This window comes from Dipodomys merriami, unplaced genomic scaffold (assembly GCF_024711535.1).
Source record: "Dipodomys merriami isolate MVZ:Mamm:240054 unplaced genomic scaffold, mDipMer1.0.p SCAF_7, whole genome shotgun sequence".
In the NCBI taxonomy this organism is placed as follows: Eukaryota; Metazoa; Chordata; class Mammalia; order Rodentia; family Heteromyidae; genus Dipodomys; species Dipodomys merriami.
In genome coordinates this window covers 61,745,086-61,766,198 of record NW_027206290.1, presented here as the reverse complement: position 1 = coordinate 61,766,198, position 21,113 = coordinate 61,745,086, and the positions used below count along the sequence as shown (strand labels likewise).

Here is a 21,113-nt window from a genome sequence, read left to right as displayed (position 1 = left end):
GGAGGAGGACCTAAGGGGGCTGTCTGAACCCCTTTCCTGTGATTCATATTCTAATTCTCTGAAGCAGAATCTAAAAAGGAAATTGGAAACTTCCCAAGAACAAAAGAACAACCTACAAAGAAATGGCTTCATCTGCCTTTGATTTCAGAAAACACCTACTGCTCTGATTTATAAACATGCCCCTTTCTAGGCAAAAGTAGTTCAGACAGGTCATACTGCCTTGTTACAGTTCCTTTGCATTGGGTTTTGCTTAGCACTGATCTCCCAGTGCTTTACCTTTGAAAGTCACACCCAAGGCAGGTTCCTTGCTTCAAACTGGCAAATTCTCAGATGAAGCCTGACAGCAGCCCAAGAAGCAGAAGCCCTAAGTTATAGTCCTGGTGGTTGCTAACTGTATGTACAACTGTGTACCTCTCTGCACCTCTGTAGTCCTGTTTCTCCTTTGGGAAATAGTAAAGACTGGATCCTTTGATGGATTAGATCCCCCTGGTTGTAGGAACATTCAGTGAGTCTAAGATGAAGGCTTTTCAGAAACTGCCCATCTCTCAGCAAAAATGGAACAAAGCAGCTTTTCACTTTTCCCGTGCAGAGACCAGTGCAATTGGTTGCCTGAGCAGTCATTAGGAAGCCAGCTGCAAGCTTGTCTTTCCTTCTGAAATCAACAGGAGTTCCCCCTTCCCTACCAGTAGAGTTTTTCTTTAAAGCAAAGCTGTTACTACAAAGCTGGTATGTACATTTGCTATCAATTATTCAATTCTTGGGTGCCCTGGTTTGGGTATTTGTAGGGAGTAGAGGGGGATTGGGCAGACTTCCATTCAACATTCTTATTGGATTTAACAGCCTTTACTCTAGGCTAATACTGACTTGTATATCACAGGTTAATACTGGACCCATGCATAATGATACATAATTTGAGACTTGTAAAAGCTGCCTCGGACTTGAAAGAAACACACTCTATGCCAGGAAGGTTGTGCCCAGCATGCAAGAGCAAGTAATCGGGGGAGAATGTATGTCCAAAGGAAGGGAGCCGCGCCCTTTTGACATGATCTGCAGGTGTTCGGTCTGGAGCTGCCAGGCAACCATATCTTCACAGCTCTGGGAGCCTCACCCTCTACCCCAGCTCACTTGTCACAGCCATTGGAAGACAGTTCACAAAGGACAATTCGTTTCTTTTAATATGCTCAGAAATATCTCATGAATTTGCAAGTAATGCAATAAGATTGCCCTAATGATTTCTAAACTTTGTTTTTAAGACTTTGGGGCCAGAAGCCTAAAGAACTGCCTTAGGGCACTGTTCTACCTCAGATAACCAAGCTGTTTGTTGGCATTGTTGGAGTCTGACATAGACTGAGCTGGGATGTTTAGCTGTTTGTGGGGTGGGAAAAAAAATGTTAAGAAAAATAATTGTTGTTTTTGCAAACTATCTATTTAAAAACAGAACCTCAGGAAGCAGATTTCTGTTCCAGTGCTTGGATGAATCAGAGCTTACAAAGTATAAATACACATTAGCAGGAGGCTTCCCATAACCCATGTGCTGTCTTCCCAGACCAGGAACCTCTGAACTCCTGTTTCTCATTCCCAGTAGAAGCAAGAGAGACCCACAGTCAAAACGGAAGTGGTTGGAGTATTGTCGGCCCAAGTTTAAACCCTTGGCTTATGGGCCTCTTTTTTTTTTTCCTTTGAAGCCAGCTAGTTTTTAGCTACACACTTGCATGCTTTTAGATAGGCAAGTGTAAACCACTTAGACATGTTAGGAAACCCACACTCTGGTTCCTTTGGCTCTTTGCTGCTCAAGAAATATTACTAAGTTAACTTTGACTCACTGACCCCTCAGATCAACTAATAAAGATGAAGCACTTAGACCACAACTTGCTCAAGGGGCAGTGTAATTATTTTACTTAAAAATGATGTCAGGTGGCAATTTAGCAACACACTGGCTTCCAGGCTATTTAATTCAGTTTAACAAGGAGGAAAAACATTATAATTAATGGAGAGATTGTACTTTAGAAGGGTTGTTCTCAAATTTTACTGTCCATAAGCTCAAAAGGAAGATGTGGGTGGGAGCACTAGTTGAAAATGCAGATTCCCAGACCCAACTTGGCCTTAGGCTGGGCCTGGGGACCTACATTTAAGAAAATTCCACTTTCAAGTCATGCTTCTGCTCACTCAAGTCTCACTTAGCTTTTAGTCTATCAAAACATATCCTCCTTTCTGATTTTGTACTATGTTAAGTTCTGAATCCCAGGGCAGCTTCTTATCCTAAATTAGCTTCCTAGTTAATATCCTAGTTTTATGTCATGTGTCTACTAGGATTCTAGCTAGCCAGATTTCTGGATTGAAAGTTCTCTTCCAGGGTCACTTTATAGAGGTTGAGAACAATCCTGAGGAGTAGCAAAGGCTCCAGCTCCTCTCCTTTTACTCCCCTGAACCCAGGATAACCAGGGTTCAGTTGCTTGCTTCCTCTTGCTTCCTCTTCACAATCTTGATCCCACAGGAGCCCTGTCTAGGATCTCCCACTATTAAAGAGTATCCAGGACCAAAGGCTCATTCAGACAACACCCTTGAATCTCAAGATCACTTCCCTACTGGAATGAAGAATTGCAGAGACTCATTAAACATTTTTTTCTTGGCACAAAACTATTTGGCAGCTACCCAAGGAATTCTGGGGTCCTGCAGAATCCAAGTTTATAAACCACCAGAATAAGGTATTGTTTCAGAATGGCATTGCTGCTAAACTACAGTCTCCAAGCTCAGGGGGTTGTACTTCTCCCCTTCTAACCCCATCTTGCAGAAACCAGTTGTCCACCAGCAGGGATTAATGACAAAGTATTGCAACACTAAGGCAGGGAGATGTCATGGGAATCTATACTTGCTATCCAGGTTTTTCGGAATACCTCCTCAATGAGCCAAAACATGCTGTTGGAGCTCTTAGGGCTGTCACAGATCTTAGAATTCCTCGGTGGCCTCTGCTCATGCACAAGGAGCCAGAAACACTTAAGAGTCTGTCATCCATTATTAAACAGTTGTCCATCTGAAAGCAGTGCATTTCCCAAAGTATGCCTGTCCTCCAGTTTGTTTGCACCGGTTGGATTTGTACTATGAAATCCAGAAGTGGGTGGAGCACCGGAAGGCAGTCTGAGAAGGGTAAGCTTTGGCTTCCTAAACCAACAGCAGGGAACTCCTGGGGACTCCATAAGGCTGTGGGAAGCTATCTGTATGCCTGTCACCATGACTCATCCCTTGCTGTAGAAGCCAGAAGCAAAGCTGCCCCACACACAATACTGCCATATTTGCCCTCTGGTCACCAATAGCCTGAGCCTGACAGAATGGCAGAGCTTTTGTCCTGTATAGGGAACAGCCCACCCTGAATAGGACCTCATGCAAGGTCAAGACACCCAGCATCCCATGCCTAATAGCCCCACTCAGAGCCCATCTGCTTGGTTTGCACTGGCCCAAGGACTAACTCATAACAGGGAGACCACCCCAACAAGGTATGCACTGGCCCAGGGACTAATTCACAACAGGGAGACCAGCCCAACAAGGTATGTCAGTCAGTCAATCACAAGGATATGGTCTACAAAATGGCAGAACATCACTATTAATCCAAACCACCAAGTGGGACAAAAAAGAAAAATCCAACCCATTAATTAAATCTGTCTTCATCCCCAACACCAGCGTTTAAAAGCCCTTTAGTCAGTGGGCACTTCGCACAGCTGCTCCCAAACAAGTCACCTCCATACAAGCCATTGATCCAGTGGTATTTATTCAGGAATATGCACACTTGCTGTTGAACAACAAGGAACACGTGGCTCCCACAGCTCCTGCCTCACAGCAGCCTCAAGGCTCTTTTGAGAACTTCGTATGAGTTTTGTGGTTGGAAAGCCTTTCGGTACCTCACCTGTGCCCCTGTCAGGCACTGCCTGCCCTACTCAATTGACTGCCTGCACAGATCACAGCCAGACCTGGAGAACTACATCAGCTCACAAGAGGCCACACTCTTCCATGGTTTTCATACAAAAAAAAATTTAATAAATATTACTTTTCAAAACTTATTGCCAGGAACAACACATCAAAGATGCATTTTTTTTATGTTCAAATAACACTAAGAAAACAATACAAAGTTATCTTCACGGTCTCACTGGTGAACCAACAAGATTGCTCTGTTTTATAAGCCTTTTTCATCTTCAACTTGGTAATAGTACTTTGATTTCCTCACTTAAGGCAGGCAGTGTACTCTATAGCAAATCTAAACAGTGATCTTACTGGACATTTTATGGTTCAAGTATTCAACTAGCTTATTAGAATACTCCCTAAATGCAGTAGATAACAACAAAAACTCAAATCTACAAGTGGTTCAGTATTACATACGAATGGTGAAAAGAAATCAGAATTTACAAAATAAGATTGGTGTGCTTCCAACTCCACACAATTTTGATATTTTTAATGATATTCAACCACTCACATCCTGGCTACATTTAGTCATAGCTCAACTTGTTCCCTTGAACTGCTCTGTAGCACATCACCTGCCTGTCTCTTTTCAAGTCTAAAGCAGGAAACAAAACAAAACAAAACAACAACAAAAAAAGAGAACCTGTTCTAGACTAATTCTCAAACTGCCTCAGTCAGTCCTTAAAACGTGTCTCAAAGTGATGCTATCTATATAGAAGGTGTTTTAACATCTGACGTCGTACAAAAAAAAAAAAATTCCATCAGTATTCCCAGGCACAGAAGCCCACCCTATCTTTTTAAAATAAAACTATTTTCAAACACCTTAAATTTTGACTTATAGGCAACACGCAATGAGAAAAGAAGTTCAAAAAAATAAAGCCATACACTTACAATGCTATCAAAACCTTCAGTTCTAAACACATACATATAAATAAAAAGGAATGATGTTTTTAAGGCTCTTGATTATTAAGTTAATAAATCAAATATACACAGTGATTAATAAAAAAGAATTATTTACATAACTATACAAAAATTCTACTTTTGACACATTTTTCCTCTTAAATTCTTCATTTTACCAGCAACTGCTGACAGCAAAGCCCCCCTCCCCCAACGACAAAAATACAATAAAAAAAATAAATAATAAACTCATTTGTGATAGTTGCTGTGGTTCTGAGCTGCAAAGGCACTTTTCAAATACAGAACTACTTGTACGTCATCATAAAACCAATATACAAAAACAACTCAAGAGTCAATAAATATAAATAAAACTATGCTAAGACTGCATCACCATTAGGACATCTGGCAGAAGTGGGAGCTCGAGGACTAGGGGCTGGGCAGTGTCCTGGGAGCCCAATTCTCGACATGTCAGCTGCAGGGAACACACACCAGTGCATCAGGGCACGCTGGACTCGTTTTTTGCATAGCTGTGAGGTGCAGCTCTTGATTTCCCAGCCAACCACAGAAACTACCATTGCCAGTGTAAGCCAGCTTGTCGAAACTTAAATTAACACAGGGATTCTAAGTCAACAACAGCCTCAGACTCAAATATGACAACAGTCTAAAGAAAACAAGCCCCGAGTGCCCTCAAGACTGTCAGACTCTACCTAGTAGTAGCAGCACCCACTGTCTGCTATACGATGTACTCCATCCGGTTCAAGCTTTGGGCACTTTCCAAGTCTCTGTTGTCCTGTTTGTTTGTCCAGTTTGGGTGTTTTGTCGGCGTGCCATTGGGGGGCTTCTCCTCTCTGTCTACCAGCGTGTATACTGGCTGTTTGGCAAACCGGGCTTTCTGCTGGTGCTTATCCATGTCATCCTCCTCGACTTCAGAGTTGTGTGTCCTTATTTTAGACATTTTGGAGTTTTTGTTCTCGTAATCCTTGATGGGGACTGTGTTGGCCCCGTGCTTCTCAATCGGATTTTTGATCTGGTTCAGCTGTTCTCGCACGTTGTTGGTGGTGTTGTCTTCGGAGGCTGAGTGCGTGTGACTGCTTGGCTTACGCCGCTTCCGCATGCACCAGTAGAATGCCGTCACCAAGCAACAGACCCAAGCCACCGTTAAGACAGAGCTCAGCAAAGGAACCAGGAAATCTGCAAGGTAGGCATGGAACCAATTAACTCTACTCCCCACTACAAAAAAAAAAAAAAAAAGCCACTGCCACGGGGGAAATAAAATACCAATGCTGGTTCTCCATTCCTTCATCCCTAAGAGGGGTACCATGGGGACAAACCTCTCTTCACAACTGCATCTTGTCAATTCACGGCTTGATAATAAAGCAAGTGCCGGGATCGGGGACCCAAGAGATCTTGACACTTGGGTCCCCAGGCCAGATAGGATGGCAGGCAGCTCCTACAGTCTGTCTCCACATAACATGACATTCAAAGGCCAAGGTAGGCTTTGCATAGTCTTGAGCTCAGCAGCGCTCTACCCTAGGGCCTGACATGGATCTAAGCAGTACCTGCTCTGCAGGGGAGCCTGCAGGCAAGAACACATAGCTTGCTGGTGGGGAAGAAGGGTCAAGTGAGCAACTGTCCTCAAGCAGATAGACTGGCCTGAGTTTGCTCACTGGTGGTAGTAACTCCCAAGAGGCAGAGAACACTGTCAGGAAATCCACCTGGTGGCTTTACTGGATGGTGTTAGGAACTCTTCCCACTAGGCACCTACCTGTTCTGTTCTTCAGAGGCCGCCTCTGAACTCTCACTTCGGCAACAGCAGCAATAAGGGAGCTGTTTCCTTCACGCTTGCTAACAAGGTCTATTATTTTGTCGGTGATTTCCTTGATAGGGTTTCCATCATCCCGGATATCTTCGGCAGACTAGAAAAAGCACAATTGTCAGATTTGACTAAGGGAGACATGCTACAGTAACCTCTCCCCAAAATTATGACAGCACCTATGTGTAATATTTAACTTTCTATGTATTTGCTCCACTTGGATCCTCGCTGACTGATGTTTATCCCCCTTATAGTCCAAGTTAGGTGTGAATAGGTCTTATACTCACAATGGCTACATGTATCTCGTTGTTTGCTGAAGGGGAAGGTTCACAAGCTATGTAGATGGAATATTCAGCAGAAACATTCTTCAAAATATTCAGGTTCCTCAGTTCACTGCAAATATGCTCCGTAGTAAGACCCTAAAACAATTTTTTTAAATCCACACATATAAGACACTGAAAGAATCAAAGGGCTGATGTTCACAAACTACCTAAATTCAAGCCTTGTTTTGCTCTAAGACAGGAACTTAGGATAAAGAGAAGTAGATCCTAGGCTTGTGCCACTACTTTTCAGACAGGCAGAAAGTACTACATACCGGCGCCATCATCTCTTTGTTAAAGGTGAATGTAATGTTTGCACAGTTGTCCTGATAATAGGAGTCGGAGGTGCACTTGGTCTTCACTGGTTGGAGACTCGAAGACCGACACTCGCCCACCCCCGTGCAGGGACGGACAAAACACTGGTCATCCAGGATGGGGATGCAGTTCTGCCCGCTGGGGCATTCACTGTGCCCTTTGTGGAGTAGGCAAGGTCGAGGGCCACACCAGACCTGAAGAGAGGAAAACAGGGGCTGAGGGCTTAGCAGGAACAACCGACCCCCATGCTGGCAGGACACACAAGAACCACAGCAACCCTCACACCCTACCTTGGAGCAGGCGATGCGTCCATTCAGGCACTGGCAGGTGTTACAGTCATCATCCCACTTGGCCCCATCGGGTATTACACTCCCCATGGTGATGCAAGGTCTCCCTGAAACTGAGAGGCAGAGATGCATGAGTATGAGTTTCTTCTTCCATCGATGGGATTATGGTTCTTAATACTCCCTCCCTGTTATGAAGTGGTTACACCTCTGTCCTTTGCCATGTGACCACAATTCTTTCCATGACATGAGGCACGTACTCCCCACCCCCCACTGACTCCTTATTCGCCTACATGACTTGCTTTGGTTGATAAAGTGATAGTAGTGACCCGAGAAACCCTCTCATCAGGCTTTCAGAGATGACCTCCTGTGTGCCTGCCATGTATCATGAAAAGCACATGCCTCGGAGACAGCTGCCTATTGATCCACATGAATGGGACTCACAGCACAATCATTCCACCCACAAGCAACAAAAACAAAGGCTGACTGCAAGCCACAGGGCTGGAAGCTGCTTTGTTACACAGCATTCGTGTTCAACAGCTGACTATGAGAAGATCCCATGTGTTTCCCTTTTTCTATTAACTCCCACTGTGCATCCCTCCCCGAGCGTGGGGCCCACTCCTGAGCAGTCAACTGATGACCGGGAGTCCCCTTGGTCCCGAAGAAACAGGGCTGCATGTGGGAGCACAAGCCATCGGATCAGCACTTGAGCGGCCAAGGCAGAGAATCACCAGTTCAAGGCCAGTCTGAGCTATGAAATGAGGCCCTTGTCTCAAAAACTAAAAAGACACGCAGCCAGCCTGGGCCTGGCATACATACCTTCTTGGCACCTGGTACCACTGTGTCCCGGAGGGCAGATACACCGGTAGCCATTGATCTCATCCACACAGGTTGCTCCAAAGGCACAAGGTGAAGACTGGCATTCATTGATGTCTGAAAGAAAGGAGCTTGAGTTTAGACCCCCAACAGTGGGAAGCACATAGTCAAGTTTTTGCAGACATAGAGAAGTATTCAAATCATGAGTACAAGCTGTTTACATGAGTGAAAATTCACCAAGACACGAATTACTACTCTCCCCAAAATATACTTAACCAGTCACTGACCCTCCAAAGATTAGCAGTAACCTGACTTTTAACAGCTGAGAACCGTTTTTGTAGGCAGCAATTTCTACTCAAGTTCCTGTGTCACTGACAGTACAATTTAGAGGAAGGCCAGCAACCTTTTCCTGAAAAAAGGCCAGAGTAAATACTGCAGACTTTAAGGGCCACAAGGTCTATCACAACTACTGGACTCATGTGGTATTGTAAAAGTAGTTACAGACAAGCAACAAACAAGTGTGGCTCTGTGCCGACAGAACTTTAGGAAGATAGGTAGCCAGCCAGATGTGGCCCCCGGAAAGTTGCTTGCCAAACCCCAATCTAGAAGCATAAAATAAGTACAAGCTAGCCTCACCTAGCACTGAGGTCAATCCCAGAATTGGGAATTCGGGAACAACAACAATACAGTTATTATATCACCTTTATTGTATAAAAGAAACAATATGTAAAAGTAAATAAAAGTAGGAGAAAGCTTACAATAAAGAATAAACTTTCAGCTTCCTGAAACATTATACTCTCTACCTCCCACTTTTCTTTTAGTCATTTCTCTGGGGCCTGATCAGATCCATCACAGACCAGTCCATGGAAGCCACAGTCCCAGCCCCTTCATTTGTGTTAGCCTGGTCCTACCCCAGTGTCACTGTGGCTAGCATCCGCTTACCCACAATTTCATGTTAGTCATGAGGAAAAGCATACACTTTCCTCCGGGCTATAGCATAGCTTAATCATCAAATTCTGTGGCTGGCACAATCCCCAAAAACAAGGCAGCTGTGCAACCCTAGGAATTACTGGAAAGTACCTGGGAGGAGCCAGCTAGGGGCACTTTAATCCCAGCTGGAGGCAGACTACTAAATTTTGACTATGGCTTTGTTTTTTTTGTTTTGTTTTGTTTTTTGCTAGTAGGGTACTTGCGTTTTTTGCTCAAGGCTAATGCTCTAGCCACTTGAGCCACACCTCCACTTCCAGCTTTTTGGTGCTTATTTGGGGGTAAGAGAGTGTGAACAAACGTTCCTACCTGGACTGGCTTGGAACTGGGATCCTCACCATCTGGGCTTCCTTAGTAACTAAGATTATAGGCATGAGCCACTAGTGCCTTTTTTTTTGGTCGGTCGTGAGGCCTGAACTCTAGGCCTGGGTGCTGTCCCTCAGCTTTTTAGCTCAAGGCTAGCGCTCTACCACTGAGCCATATGCCACTTCTGGCTTTTACTGTTCATGTGGTGCTAACCCAAGGCCTTACTCTACCACTGAGCCACTTTCCCAGCCCCTGACTTTTCATTTTTTAAAGATGAAAAATTCACAAGCTGAAGAATGGAACCAAGGGGATAGAGCCAATTGGGAAACCCAGACAAGGGCAGTCCTTACTTATTCTGCAATCAGGCCCAGCAAAACCTGGAGCACATTCACACCGGTACCAGTTGTCTCCATCCACGCAGGTGCCACTGTTGTAACTAAGAAGAAAGCGAAGACCACCTCAGTTACTAACTAGTCTCCTGATCCACAACTCCATCCATCCATCGCACCAAGTCATGCCAGCTACCATCATGTGGCTTTCATCTTTGGCCACATTCACCACTGCCTGAGCCACCCCAAAAATACTGATGCCTGGGCCTTACCCCCAAGAGAATCTAATTTCCGAGATCTCAGTTGCAGCCCAAGCATCAGGACTTTTAAAAGCTCCCCAGGCGATTTCTGTGTGCAGCCAAGGTTGAGAATTTGCTGCTCTAAATGAAGACACAACCTGGCTAATTAAAGTGTGGTCCGCACAGCACCAAGATGGGCATCGCCTGGGAGCTTGTTAGAAAAGTAGAGCCCCACCCCAGACCTCTTGAATCAGAACCCACATTTTAAACTCAATCCCAGGAGATTCCTATGCATGTTACAGCTGACAAGTAAGATCTCAAAAGGCTGCCACACTTACCAGGGATGAGGGCTGCAGTCATTGGTATCTGCAAAGAAAAGACAACAGTAAGGTCTTCGGCAGGGGGGAAATGGGGGTCTTAGCCCTCAGTAAAAATCATCACTTGTTTCCATAATACCCATATGATAAAGTCACAGTTAACACCAGCCAAATATACTTAAAACCTCTGCTAAATTGGAACCAGGCCCATACCACACTCAGTTTCATTTGCCGTGGGACACATGTACACAGGAAGAGGCCCTGGTAGGGGACTTAGGGATTGGGGTGAGAATGGGAGGAAGGCTGCTGGTCAGACCCAGAGCTGGGAACGGAGACACCATCTGTCTCCACTTATCTCATCGGAGCTTTTTCTCATGCCCAGGTCAGGACTGTATCCCATCAAGTCATTAATACAGACCCAGGTGATATAAAAGCAGACATCAAACAGTGCTGCTTCTGGTTTCTGGTTTCGATTGCAAGTCCCCAAGGACACCAGGATCTGCTCCAGCAGCCCTGAGAGAGTTCAGGGGGGAAGACACTCACTCTGAGTGCAGATGGGCCCCTCCCAGCCTTCTTTGCAGACACATGTGAAGGACTCGCCATTGACCACACAGGTTCCCCCATTATGGCAGGGGTTGGGCAGGCAGCTACTGTTTCTGGCTACAAGACAAGAACAGACAAGACCACCCTCCCTGAGGATGTGGTAGGCTACAGAAGCATGCACTAGGTTCAAGGAAATGACGGTAATCAGAGTCATTCAGGTGGCTACACAGCCCCACACACCCTGCCAATCCCACTCAGGATGAAGAGTTACCTATGTTACAGGTTGTTCCTTCCCAGCCTCCAGGACACATGCACTTGAACGCATCCCCTTCATCATAGCAGGTGCCGCCATTGTTGCATGTGGCCTCATCACATTGGCTGTCACCTGGAGGAAGAACATCTCGTGATCAGCCTCAGCACACCTACTTCTCACAGGAGACAGAACCGAGGACCCAGGCAGCTAACACTCACGGGAGTGGCAGGTCTTTCCTTTCCAACCATTTTTACAGTCACAGTAGAAGTCGTTAACCAGGTCACGACACGTGCCCCCATTGTGGCAAGGGTTCTGGCTGCAGTCATTAATATCTAGAATCAAAAAAGAGACAGTAGCTGAAGGAGATTCCAGGACCATTCACCATACACAGGAACAAAGCTTTCTTAGGGCTATTTCTTTTTATGTTTATAGGTTATATTTTTGAAGACACATGATAAAATCATTTATAACATAATAAAACAGAACTATAAAATGCCCCAAAACAAAAGAAACTGCACTTACATCCACAGTTCTCTTAATAAAAGGTATCTACGTGCCACTGTCCAGATCTGTCTAGATCTTCATTTATAATAAGCCTTCTAGCCCACCAACCTACTCCTTTTAACCCCTGCTTTCTACCGAGCATATCCTGAGAACATGTGAGTGCTTCCCAAGACTGCCCTTTTCAAGGAAAAAAATGGGCTTCCAATTGGGCTACTTGGAATACTACAAGTTAGGCAAGTAGCATACAGCGCCTTGGGTATTCCTATGACAATTCTAATCAAGATGAACAGAAATTAAAAACAAAACAGAGCCACGTCTATTTATCTTTATAAAGGGAGACATTATCCTAACTACCAATCTCATTCTATAGCTTCTCAGGTCCTCTCCCCTTATTTCTCAGTAAATGCACACAGAACACAGTGAGTCTGCCAGGGCATTACTTCCAGAGATTTCTATACAAGGAAAAGCTCTCCCTGACTTGAGGAAAAGGAGAAATAATCCACCCACCACCTCAACCTCCCATCTCCACAAGACCCAGGGACTCACTGGTTTCACAGTAGGCTCCCTCCCAGCCATCACTGCAGATACACTTGTATGAATTGACACCGTCAATGCAAGTGCCACCATTTTTACAGGGGTTGCTCTCGCAATCATTAATATCTAGGAAAAGAAAAAAATCAGAACTGAAGAACAAGTAAGGCCCCCAAAGCAAGCGCTGTCTTGCCGTTTTCCTGAGATACCCAGTACCTCAAAATTCTAAACTCGTCAGGACGTTCTCCTGACAGGTGGCTAATCAAGCCAGTTCCCAGACAGTGGCCCCTGCCAATTTTATTCAATTGCCTCCACACAGTTATTTGGTGAGCCAGGGGAAGAAAACTTCTATAGAAGACGAACCACTCAAATTAGTAAGATACCCATACATTAGTCAGGGGAGCTTCAGAAGCATCTAGGTAATCTGGGCAATGGAATAAACCTCAGTCCCAGATCCCAAATGTCATGATTTGGGATTGGGAACTGGTCTCTTCCTCTTTAACTTTCTGGTTAAAGTAATTCCAACTCAAATGTTCCTAAGCTGAGCAGTGATGGGGGAAAGGGGAGGGGGCGCAGAGGGCACCACACTCTCTTCCCTGATGATGGTCTTACTTTCATGGCAGTATGTTCCTGTGAAGCCTTTGTTACAGTCGCAGGTGAATTTGCCTCCCGACTGGCTCTTGCACTTCCCGTGGGGACCACAGACGTTGGAGGAGATATACCGCACCCCATCAGGTGTGTCATTGGAAGCCATGGCCACGGTGCAGCTGTCAATCACTGGAACACAGACTTTGAATCAGATCCCAGCCACAGAGACAGAGACAGACACACACACACACACACAGAGCATCAATAAGCAAGGAGCCTGCCTTACGGGAGAGGGATACCCTTTGTTAAAGAGGATAAGACATCAAGAGATATCTTGGGACCAAGACCACAAGGCACACCAACCATGACAGGGCAAGTTAAGACTCCAGCTGGGTGATCTCATGGTTCATATTGTTATTTTCAATACAGTAGCTATATAAAGAGGTTTCAACTCAACATGTCAACTTATTAACACAATGCATCTTGATCACTGTCTTCCCCTATCATTCTCCCCCAATCTGATTTTAAAGACTTTTTTTAAGCCTCCATCATCCCTCTTAACATCTACCTCATTTGTTAAGTACTTGCTAATGCAAAAAGGCCTGCTCAACTTCCTTCCATCTTAATCTTAATTAAGCAAGGCCGAAGGAGAAAATTACAGAAACTTTAAGGTTGTGCTGCTCCAAAGAGCAGGCATGAGCCACATGTGGCTGTGTTTAAAGGACCAGTAAATGAATGTTTTCTTGTTGTACTTGGTGACAATCTAAATGCCCAATGACACTGCACGTGGCCTGTGGCTACTGTAACCTGATGCAGATATTATAGAACATTCCCACTGTTGCCAAGTTCCACTGACAGCATCACTGTGAGGAATTGGTCTTGGTGTGGTGCTGCAAATCAGCCCACCCCAGAACCAAAATGATAAATGGATTTCACATTCCCTCCCCTGGGCTACTTGTATACTGGCAGGCCTGAACAGATTGTTTCCACGTGTTCTGGCTTCCCCAAGCGATCAGATAAAAGCAGTTGCAATCTATTGGTCTCCTTTACCTATATACTACTTCTGCAAGCCTTAGGGGAGATAGCAAACATGGGATAAGAGGAGGTCTGGAAACATGTAGGTCCCGGGGGAGAGAGGTACCTTCACAAGGTGTGGTGCGACAGTGGTCTTTCAGGTGTGAGCAGTTCTTGCCCTCATAGTCCTCTGGGCACTTGCAGAAATAGTCGCTGGCTCGATTGTAGCACTGGGCACCATTCTGGCAGGGGTTGGGTTCACAATAATCTATGTCGAGCTGCAATTATCAGGAACAAGGAAGAAGGGGCAGAAAGCAAAGTAAAACAAAAGGCATTGCCATCCCTTCTCTGAGAAGAGCAGCTACTGAATCAGACTCCCCCTCATCTACTTCTACAAGCAGACACCCTGAACATGACACATCTCTTGTCCTTGGGAATGCTGGAGTCCATGTAAACAAAATGCATGGCAAGCCAGGTACTGTGCACCATGCCTGTAATCTTAGCTACCCAGGAGGCTTAGATCTAAGATCGAGATTCAAAGCCAGCCCAAGCAGCAAAGCCCATGAGACTCATCTCCAATTAGCCACCAAAAAGAAGCACAAAGAAAGAGGTAGATGGCTCAAGTGTTAACAATGCCAGCCTTGAGCACAAAAGCTAAGGGACAGTACCTAGGCCCCAAGTTCAAGTCCTAGTGCCAACACACAAATCCCAAAAAATACAGAGCAGAGTGGCAGAGGAGTAGAACTGAGAGTGTAAAAGGAACCAACCAAAATAGACATGCTAAGCAAGCTCAGAAATTGTTTATCAGCATCTCCGTCCACCAGCATTTGTCTAGCAGAGATTCTCTAGTTAATTAGATGTTAACAGATGTCATGAGACCCCAGACACAAGAATATGGGTGTGTGTTTGGGGGGCAGGGGAGAGGTTGTGGCAAGGACAAGGGGGAGGAGGCTCTGCCATAAAATCTTAACCCAAATCTGAGGTTTCTGCCTCCGCTCACCTGACAGAGGTTTCCAGAGAAACCAGTGGGACACAGACACTGGAATCTGTTAATTTCATTCTGACAGTGACCCCCATTCAAACAGGGGTTGCTGGCACATTCATCGATGTCTCTCTCACAGTGATCGCCTGCATAGCCAGGTGGACAGATACAGCGATAACCATTAACCAAATCCTGGAAGAGGAGAAGGGGAGGGGGAAGAAACATGCTTTTTTTTCTATGTATTCCACAAACAGAGCTCCAGCGGTTTAATACGACTGCTGCGGTTCTGCTGATTCACTGAAATAGCCAAAAGCCAAGCCTCTCGCCAGGGGTTAGTAGTTTCTGCATGCATGCCTTTGAAATGACTGGAGAGGCTGGAGTTAGTAACATGAGCCCAAGTCAAACTTCCAGGGACTCATTTTTCACCTGCATTTTTAAATCTCACAGGGACACAGCTCTCCCAAGCATCATATAATCTTATGATTTGCTGTCAATTGGCAAGATTTTCATTGACACAGACGTTTAACGTACCCGACAGGCGGCGTCATTCTGACACTGGCCAAGGCAGTCATTAATATCTAAAAGACAAATAAGTCATCACATTAAAGAGACACTTGACATTGAAATGGAAAAGCCTTCACAGCTCAGTACAGATAAAATTTCAAATCAGATTTCCTCTATGCTTCCTGTGAGATAAGGTATTACATATGACACTGGGGGGGATCCTCCCTAATTCTTCCAAACTGAGAGAGTGAAACTTCACATCATTGTTTTAATCACTTTATCAGAATATGGCTACTATTAGCAACTAATGAGCCTGATAAATTATATGTTTTCCTTGCTGTGCTGGCCACTCCCTTTCCAAAAGCATTTCCGCTATAAAGGTTTCCTCCTACTCCATGATGCTCATTTGGCCAGCAGACACAATGCTGCAAGTTCAATCCTTTAACATCAGAAATGTTTTTTTCTTGAATGTCTTAGAAATGGAGTGGGAGAATTAATAGGCAAAGTTTCATGAAAACAATGAAAATCAACACAGTCACTCACTTATGTCACAATTCTGACCCATCCAGCCAGGAAGACAATCACAGTAGTAGCTGCCAATCAGATTCTTACAGGATTTGGCATTTACACAAGGTTTGGCCTCGCATTCATTTGCATCTGAAAAGAAACAAGGATGAGCAAGGAGAAACAGAGTTCAGCAACCCCCCAAGAGGCACCATATCAATAGGTTGGTCTGCAATAAGGGGCATTTTATTTTAACAAGCCAGCTAAAGAAGAAAATACTAGGCCCCTAATATTTTGAGCACCTAAGCCTCCTCCCTAGCTGTTATCGAATAAGGAAAGCTAATTGATTACTTTCTAGCTGCTGGTTAACAACTGGTCCCCCAAAGAATAGCAGAAAGCCACCAGGCATTTCTGTGCAAAACCAGTGCAGCCTAGTTGCTGGGATTTCAGCAGGGCCAGAAGAATGCAGACAGCTCATTCCTCATGAGATCATCCCTGTTTGGAACCCAGCTGAACACTCCTAGGACAGAGGGATTGACATGGTTCAAGGAATCCCACAACTTTCCCACAGGGCCTAAAAAAAGCGAGCCCATTTGCATTCAAGTTATTTCTCCAGGACCCATGAGACTCTTGATAATAAATTACTTCTTAGGATGATAGAATGCAAACTTGCACCACCGCTGGCCACATGCTCATCTCTCTTCCCGGGTTTGAATGGCAAAGCCACCCCTCAGTTCAGGAATTAAGAGTCACAAGAATTTTCTTACCTAACTGGCACGTCTTGCCAGTCCACTGGGGAGGGCACACACACTTAAATCCGTTTACCAAGTCCTGGCAGGTGCCCCCGTGGGAACAGTTATTTGGAGAACAGTCATCAATGTCTGCTCAATGGGGGGAGGGAGGGGGAGAGGTGACACAATTTAATTTCAATCCATTTGGTAATCAGATAATACAGTCACAACTCTCCTGAGGAGCCCAATGGCAGCTATAAGCAAACTACAAGTAAAGCTATAGTAGGGCAAGTGGGAGGGTAATGATAAGGCCCAAGCCTTGATTTTAGCTTTAAATCCCCCACTGCCCCAGTTCATTTAATCCCCCCTTAAGCAGTGGGGGAGAAAAAGACAGCTGGAGCATCAACTCAGTGACAACACTAGATAATCTTTACTTTGAAAGGAATAGTTTTCATTGTGGCTCAGAGGTCACAAAGGGAAGGTGTAGAAAAGTAACTTCTTTACAGGTAGAAAATCATCTGCTGCTGATCTGTTCGGTTTCCCCACAATAACACACCCAGATGCTATACCTTCCTGCACTGGGTCACAGATTTCTCACTTTGGTTATGATGTGAACCACACGTGCATTCACCAACAGAGCCTTCGTGATGTCCTTTAGAGCTGAGAATCGCTACCATCCTGTTTAAAGAAGCCTTACCTGCACCCCTAGGTAATGGATGAGGTCTAGTTGCAAGACCAGGCCTCTGACCCCAGAACCCACATCCTAAACCATACTGCTCACTGCTCTTGAGGGTGCGGATGACAGTGGTTTTCAAGCCTGGCTGCACCTCAGATTCCAGCATCTCATTCAAGACCATAGAACTGGAGGGAATCTGTGGTACCCAGTGCCCTGCACTGTGAAGCATCCCATGAGGTCCCGACATAGGGCCAGCTTTCACAATAGAGCAAGCTCTGCAGCCTGGTCTGATGAAAAACATCCTCTGAAAAAGCCTCCCCATAGTTCAGGGAGAATAACCAGGATTGAAGGTATCAAGGCTCCAGCAATACATACATAAAAGGAGCTGTTCCATGAGAAATCTCTGCCAGCCACAGTTCCATTCTGGCAGGTTTGATGGAAGCCCTTGGAGACTTCCACCAGACTCCATACAGCACCCATTCTTCTCCCACTCAGACAGACCTGTCATTAGGTCATTAAGTGGAACAAGCCCAAGTATCTCTCACCAACCCTATCTTAACCCTCCAGAAAAGACACTGACCAAAGCCTAGACTTACTTGTAGAACATGTGGGTCCAGTCCAGCCAGGAGAACACTCGCACTCAAACCCCAGGGAGGTCTCTTTGCAGCTGCCTCTGTTGTGGCAAGGATCTGAGAGGCAAGCGTGCTCAGCTGCAAAAACCAGAACAGTCAGACACCCACTCCTTGCCCGGCCTTCCCCTTCACCCAAGTCCCACACCCTCAGCCACCAAGTCCAGCATGTTGCAAAAAAGTAAAAGCCAAGCATGTGATGTAACCCTGATGTGTCGAGGAAAAAAGAAGAGTTATCTTTCTTGTTAAGGTTTCCCCAACCACATTCCAGCATACCTTGGTGCCCAGAGGTTCACGGGACAGACTTCCTACCCTAATCACACCACCCTAAACAAGTTATTGAGTCCAGACGTTTCACAGACCCATCAAAGGGCTGAATAACAAGTCTTTACTCTAGAAGTTATGTTCATCTTTTTATAGTGGCTTAAGTCTTTTAAACTGAATGTGCCCGAAAAAAATGAAGCAAGGTTTTCCTCACTCAACTTGGACCACTTACCGATTTCACAGTTGGGTCCTGAGTACCCCTCGGGGCAGGAACACTGATATTTGTCAGGGCCTGTGTTGCTACAGGTTCCCCCGTTGAGACATGGCTGATGAGTCCCACAGTAATTGAGATCTGCCAAAAAGACCCCAGACGTCACAAAGAGAATTCTCATGGCTCTAACCTCATCTCTCACCTCTCTTCTAAAAAGTAATACTCCCTAAAATAATAAAATACCTCCACAGTATTAAAGGCCAATTCAAACAGATTCAGAAGAAAAGGCCCCAGCATCAGGGATGTAGCTTGATGGCGGGGCACTTACATAGCATGCTTAAGGCCCTGTGTTTAATCACCAGCACCACAAAAGCAAAGTTAATACCAAGTCATTAAGCCGGGTACTTGTTATCCTAGCTACTCAGAAGGCTCAGGTCTGAGGACAGCAGTTCTAAGCCAACCTGGGCAGAACAGTCCAGGAGACTCTTTATCTCCAATTAACCAGCAAAAAGCCAAAAGTGGAGCTATGGCTCAAGTGGAGGAGCATCAACCTTGAGTGAAAAAACTAAGCCAGCACCGGGGACCTGGGTTCAAGCCTCAGTATACACACACACACAAACCACTGTCCCACCCCAACATCTCATCTTGCTCCTGAGGTCTGCATCCCACCTCCCAGGGCTCCCCCCTGATGGCGTACCTTTGTCGCAGAGCTGACCACCCCAGTTGGTCTCACAGAGGCACTGCCAGGGCTCATTGCAGGTGCCGTGGACACATCCTGGATGCGGAATGCACTTATCGCAGTACAGGCCTTGCCATCCATACTGGCACCTGTAGACAGACAACACAGCCCCGCTTAGCCTTCTGAACATGCAGGGGGATCTGCATGGCTAAAACACTGCAGAAGGCCAGTCTGTTTTTGTTTTATTCTGGGAGACAGGATGGCAGGCTTTCAAGGCTTGGGAGTGGGGTGGGGGCTCCTTATAAACATTTCACAGTTGGGCTAAGATCCCCTCCCAGACAAAAGGAGGGCTGCCTGGGGAGGAGCCAGCATTGGGTGCCTGCCCTCCACAAAGTAACTCTCTTCTCCAGTTCCCACAAATGAGCTGAAGGTAGGGACCTGGAATAAATCAATCCTAGGGCCTTGTGGGGACAGACCATAGAAGGAAAGGACCCCTGGTGACAATAGATGTGCAAATTCTCCACCAATGCTGGGCTTGCAGCTCTGCTAGGCTTTGTCTCCACAGCAAGTCATAACTCACTCCAGTGCACAGAGACTCAAGGAGACACCATGTGAGACAGGAAAACACCTCATGATGCTACTTTATAAAACCAAAAGGCTGGGCACTGGTGGTTCACACCTGTGATCCTATCTCTTCAAGAGGCTGAGATCTGAGGGTTGTGGTTCGCAGCCAGCCCAAGCCAGAAAGTCTTTGAGAGTCATCTCTAGTTAACCAGAAAAAATGCTAGAAGTGGGAATTGGGGCTCAATAGTGTCTGCCTTGTGTTAAAAAAAAAAAAGCCAAACTAGAGCACAAGGCCTTAGTTCAAGCCCCAGTACCAGCACAACCACAACAGTGAAACAACAACAACAACAATAACAAAACATGAAGAGGACAGGCACCCCTCTTTCAGTGAAGACTAAAACTCCTTGAGTAAAAGCAGCAACACTTGACACCAAGTCCACAGATAATTCATGAGCCATTACCATGGCTGTCCATGCTAATTTAGTCATTTCTCACTTTGCGGAGAGAGGGGAGAGAAAAGGGAGAGAAGGGAGAGAGAGATGGGAGACAGGGGAGAGGAGAGAAGAGAAAGGAGAGAGGAGAAAAAAGAGAAGGAGAGAGAGGAGGGAGGAAGAGGGGAATAGAGGAGAGAGGAGGGAGAGAAAGGGAGAGAGGAAGGGGAGAGGAGGGAGAAGGGGCAGGAGAGAGGAGGGGGAGGGAGAGGGAGAGAGGAATGGGAGAGGGAGAGAGGGAGGAGAGGGAGAGAAGGGAGGGAGAGAAGAGAGGAAAGAGGAGAAAATGAATAGCTGAGAGGAGAGGAGAGGGGAGGGAAGGGAAGGAAAGGGGAGGGGAGGGGAGGGGAGAGGGGAGAGGGGAGAGAGGGAGGAAAGAGAGGTCAGCTTAGTTTATCTAGTTTTAGGGGAGTTGAGTTTCCTTTATAAGCACCTTGTTCATCAGACTCTTTTGAAACCAGATGGTGTCTTTGATCACCAAACAAAAACACAAACATAAACCTTCACCTGGGGTGGGAGAGAGGGCAGGGTCTCAAACCACTCTCCCCTCAGGTTTCAAGCTCTCTGAAACTTTAAACGCCTTCTCAAAATCAAGCTTTTAACAAAAAGGGATGGGAGAAGGCAGGGAGCACCAGCTTGATGGTAGAACGAAAAGTAGAGCAAATGTGGGTCACGCAAAATCATTGCAGAGTGGGACCTGGGAAAAGTCATAGAGCTAGCCACCCTGTAAGCTGCTCAGCTGTAACTCTGGAAAACAACCCCCCCCTCCAACCCCCCAGAAAGAAAGGCTTTTGGTTCCAGAGAGCTAGAGGCAAAGCAAGCAAATCCTTGTCATGGGAAAATTATAGGGATCTACCAAATAGCTAATCACCCA

General features: G+C 45.7%; 1 protein-coding gene across 2 annotated transcripts in view; it reads right to left on the bottom strand.

Annotated features, from left to right (window-relative positions):
• Positions 1–3,746: 3,746 nt before the first annotated feature.
• Jag1 (jagged canonical Notch ligand 1) overlaps positions 3,747–21,113 on the bottom strand; it is a 37,357-nt gene continuing 19,990 nt past the window's right edge. Inside the window, exons 6-26 of one of the 2 annotated variants that reach the window (XM_070006741.1) lie at positions 19,203–19,333; positions 18,527–18,646; positions 17,998–18,111; positions 16,762–16,875; positions 16,034–16,147; positions 15,518–15,564; positions 15,005–15,178; positions 14,132–14,282; positions 13,015–13,179; positions 12,418–12,531; positions 11,586–11,699; positions 11,386–11,499; positions 11,115–11,231; positions 10,593–10,620; positions 10,037–10,122; positions 8,397–8,510; positions 7,584–7,693; positions 7,254–7,487; positions 6,946–7,077; positions 6,611–6,761; positions 3,747–6,036 (exon numbers count right to left, since the gene is read on the bottom strand). In XM_070006741.1, coding sequence (XP_069862842.1) covers positions 5,579–6,036; positions 6,611–6,761; positions 6,946–7,077; positions 7,254–7,487; positions 7,584–7,693; positions 8,397–8,510; positions 10,037–10,122; positions 10,593–10,620; positions 11,115–11,231; positions 11,386–11,499; positions 11,586–11,699; positions 12,418–12,531; positions 13,015–13,179; positions 14,132–14,282; positions 15,005–15,178; positions 15,518–15,564; positions 16,034–16,147; positions 16,762–16,875; positions 17,998–18,111; positions 18,527–18,646; positions 19,203–19,333 — 2,902 coding nt within the window. In that variant the 3' untranslated portion in view covers positions 3,747–5,578. The remainder of the gene's footprint in view (positions 6,037–6,610; positions 6,762–6,945; positions 7,078–7,253; positions 7,488–7,583; positions 7,694–8,396; positions 8,511–10,036; positions 10,123–10,592; positions 10,621–11,114; positions 11,232–11,385; positions 11,500–11,585; positions 11,700–12,417; positions 12,532–13,014; positions 13,180–14,131; positions 14,283–15,004; positions 15,179–15,517; positions 15,565–16,033; positions 16,148–16,761; positions 16,876–17,997; positions 18,112–18,526; positions 18,647–19,202; positions 19,334–21,113) is intronic. The other variant, XM_070006742.1, reaches the window with a different exon arrangement.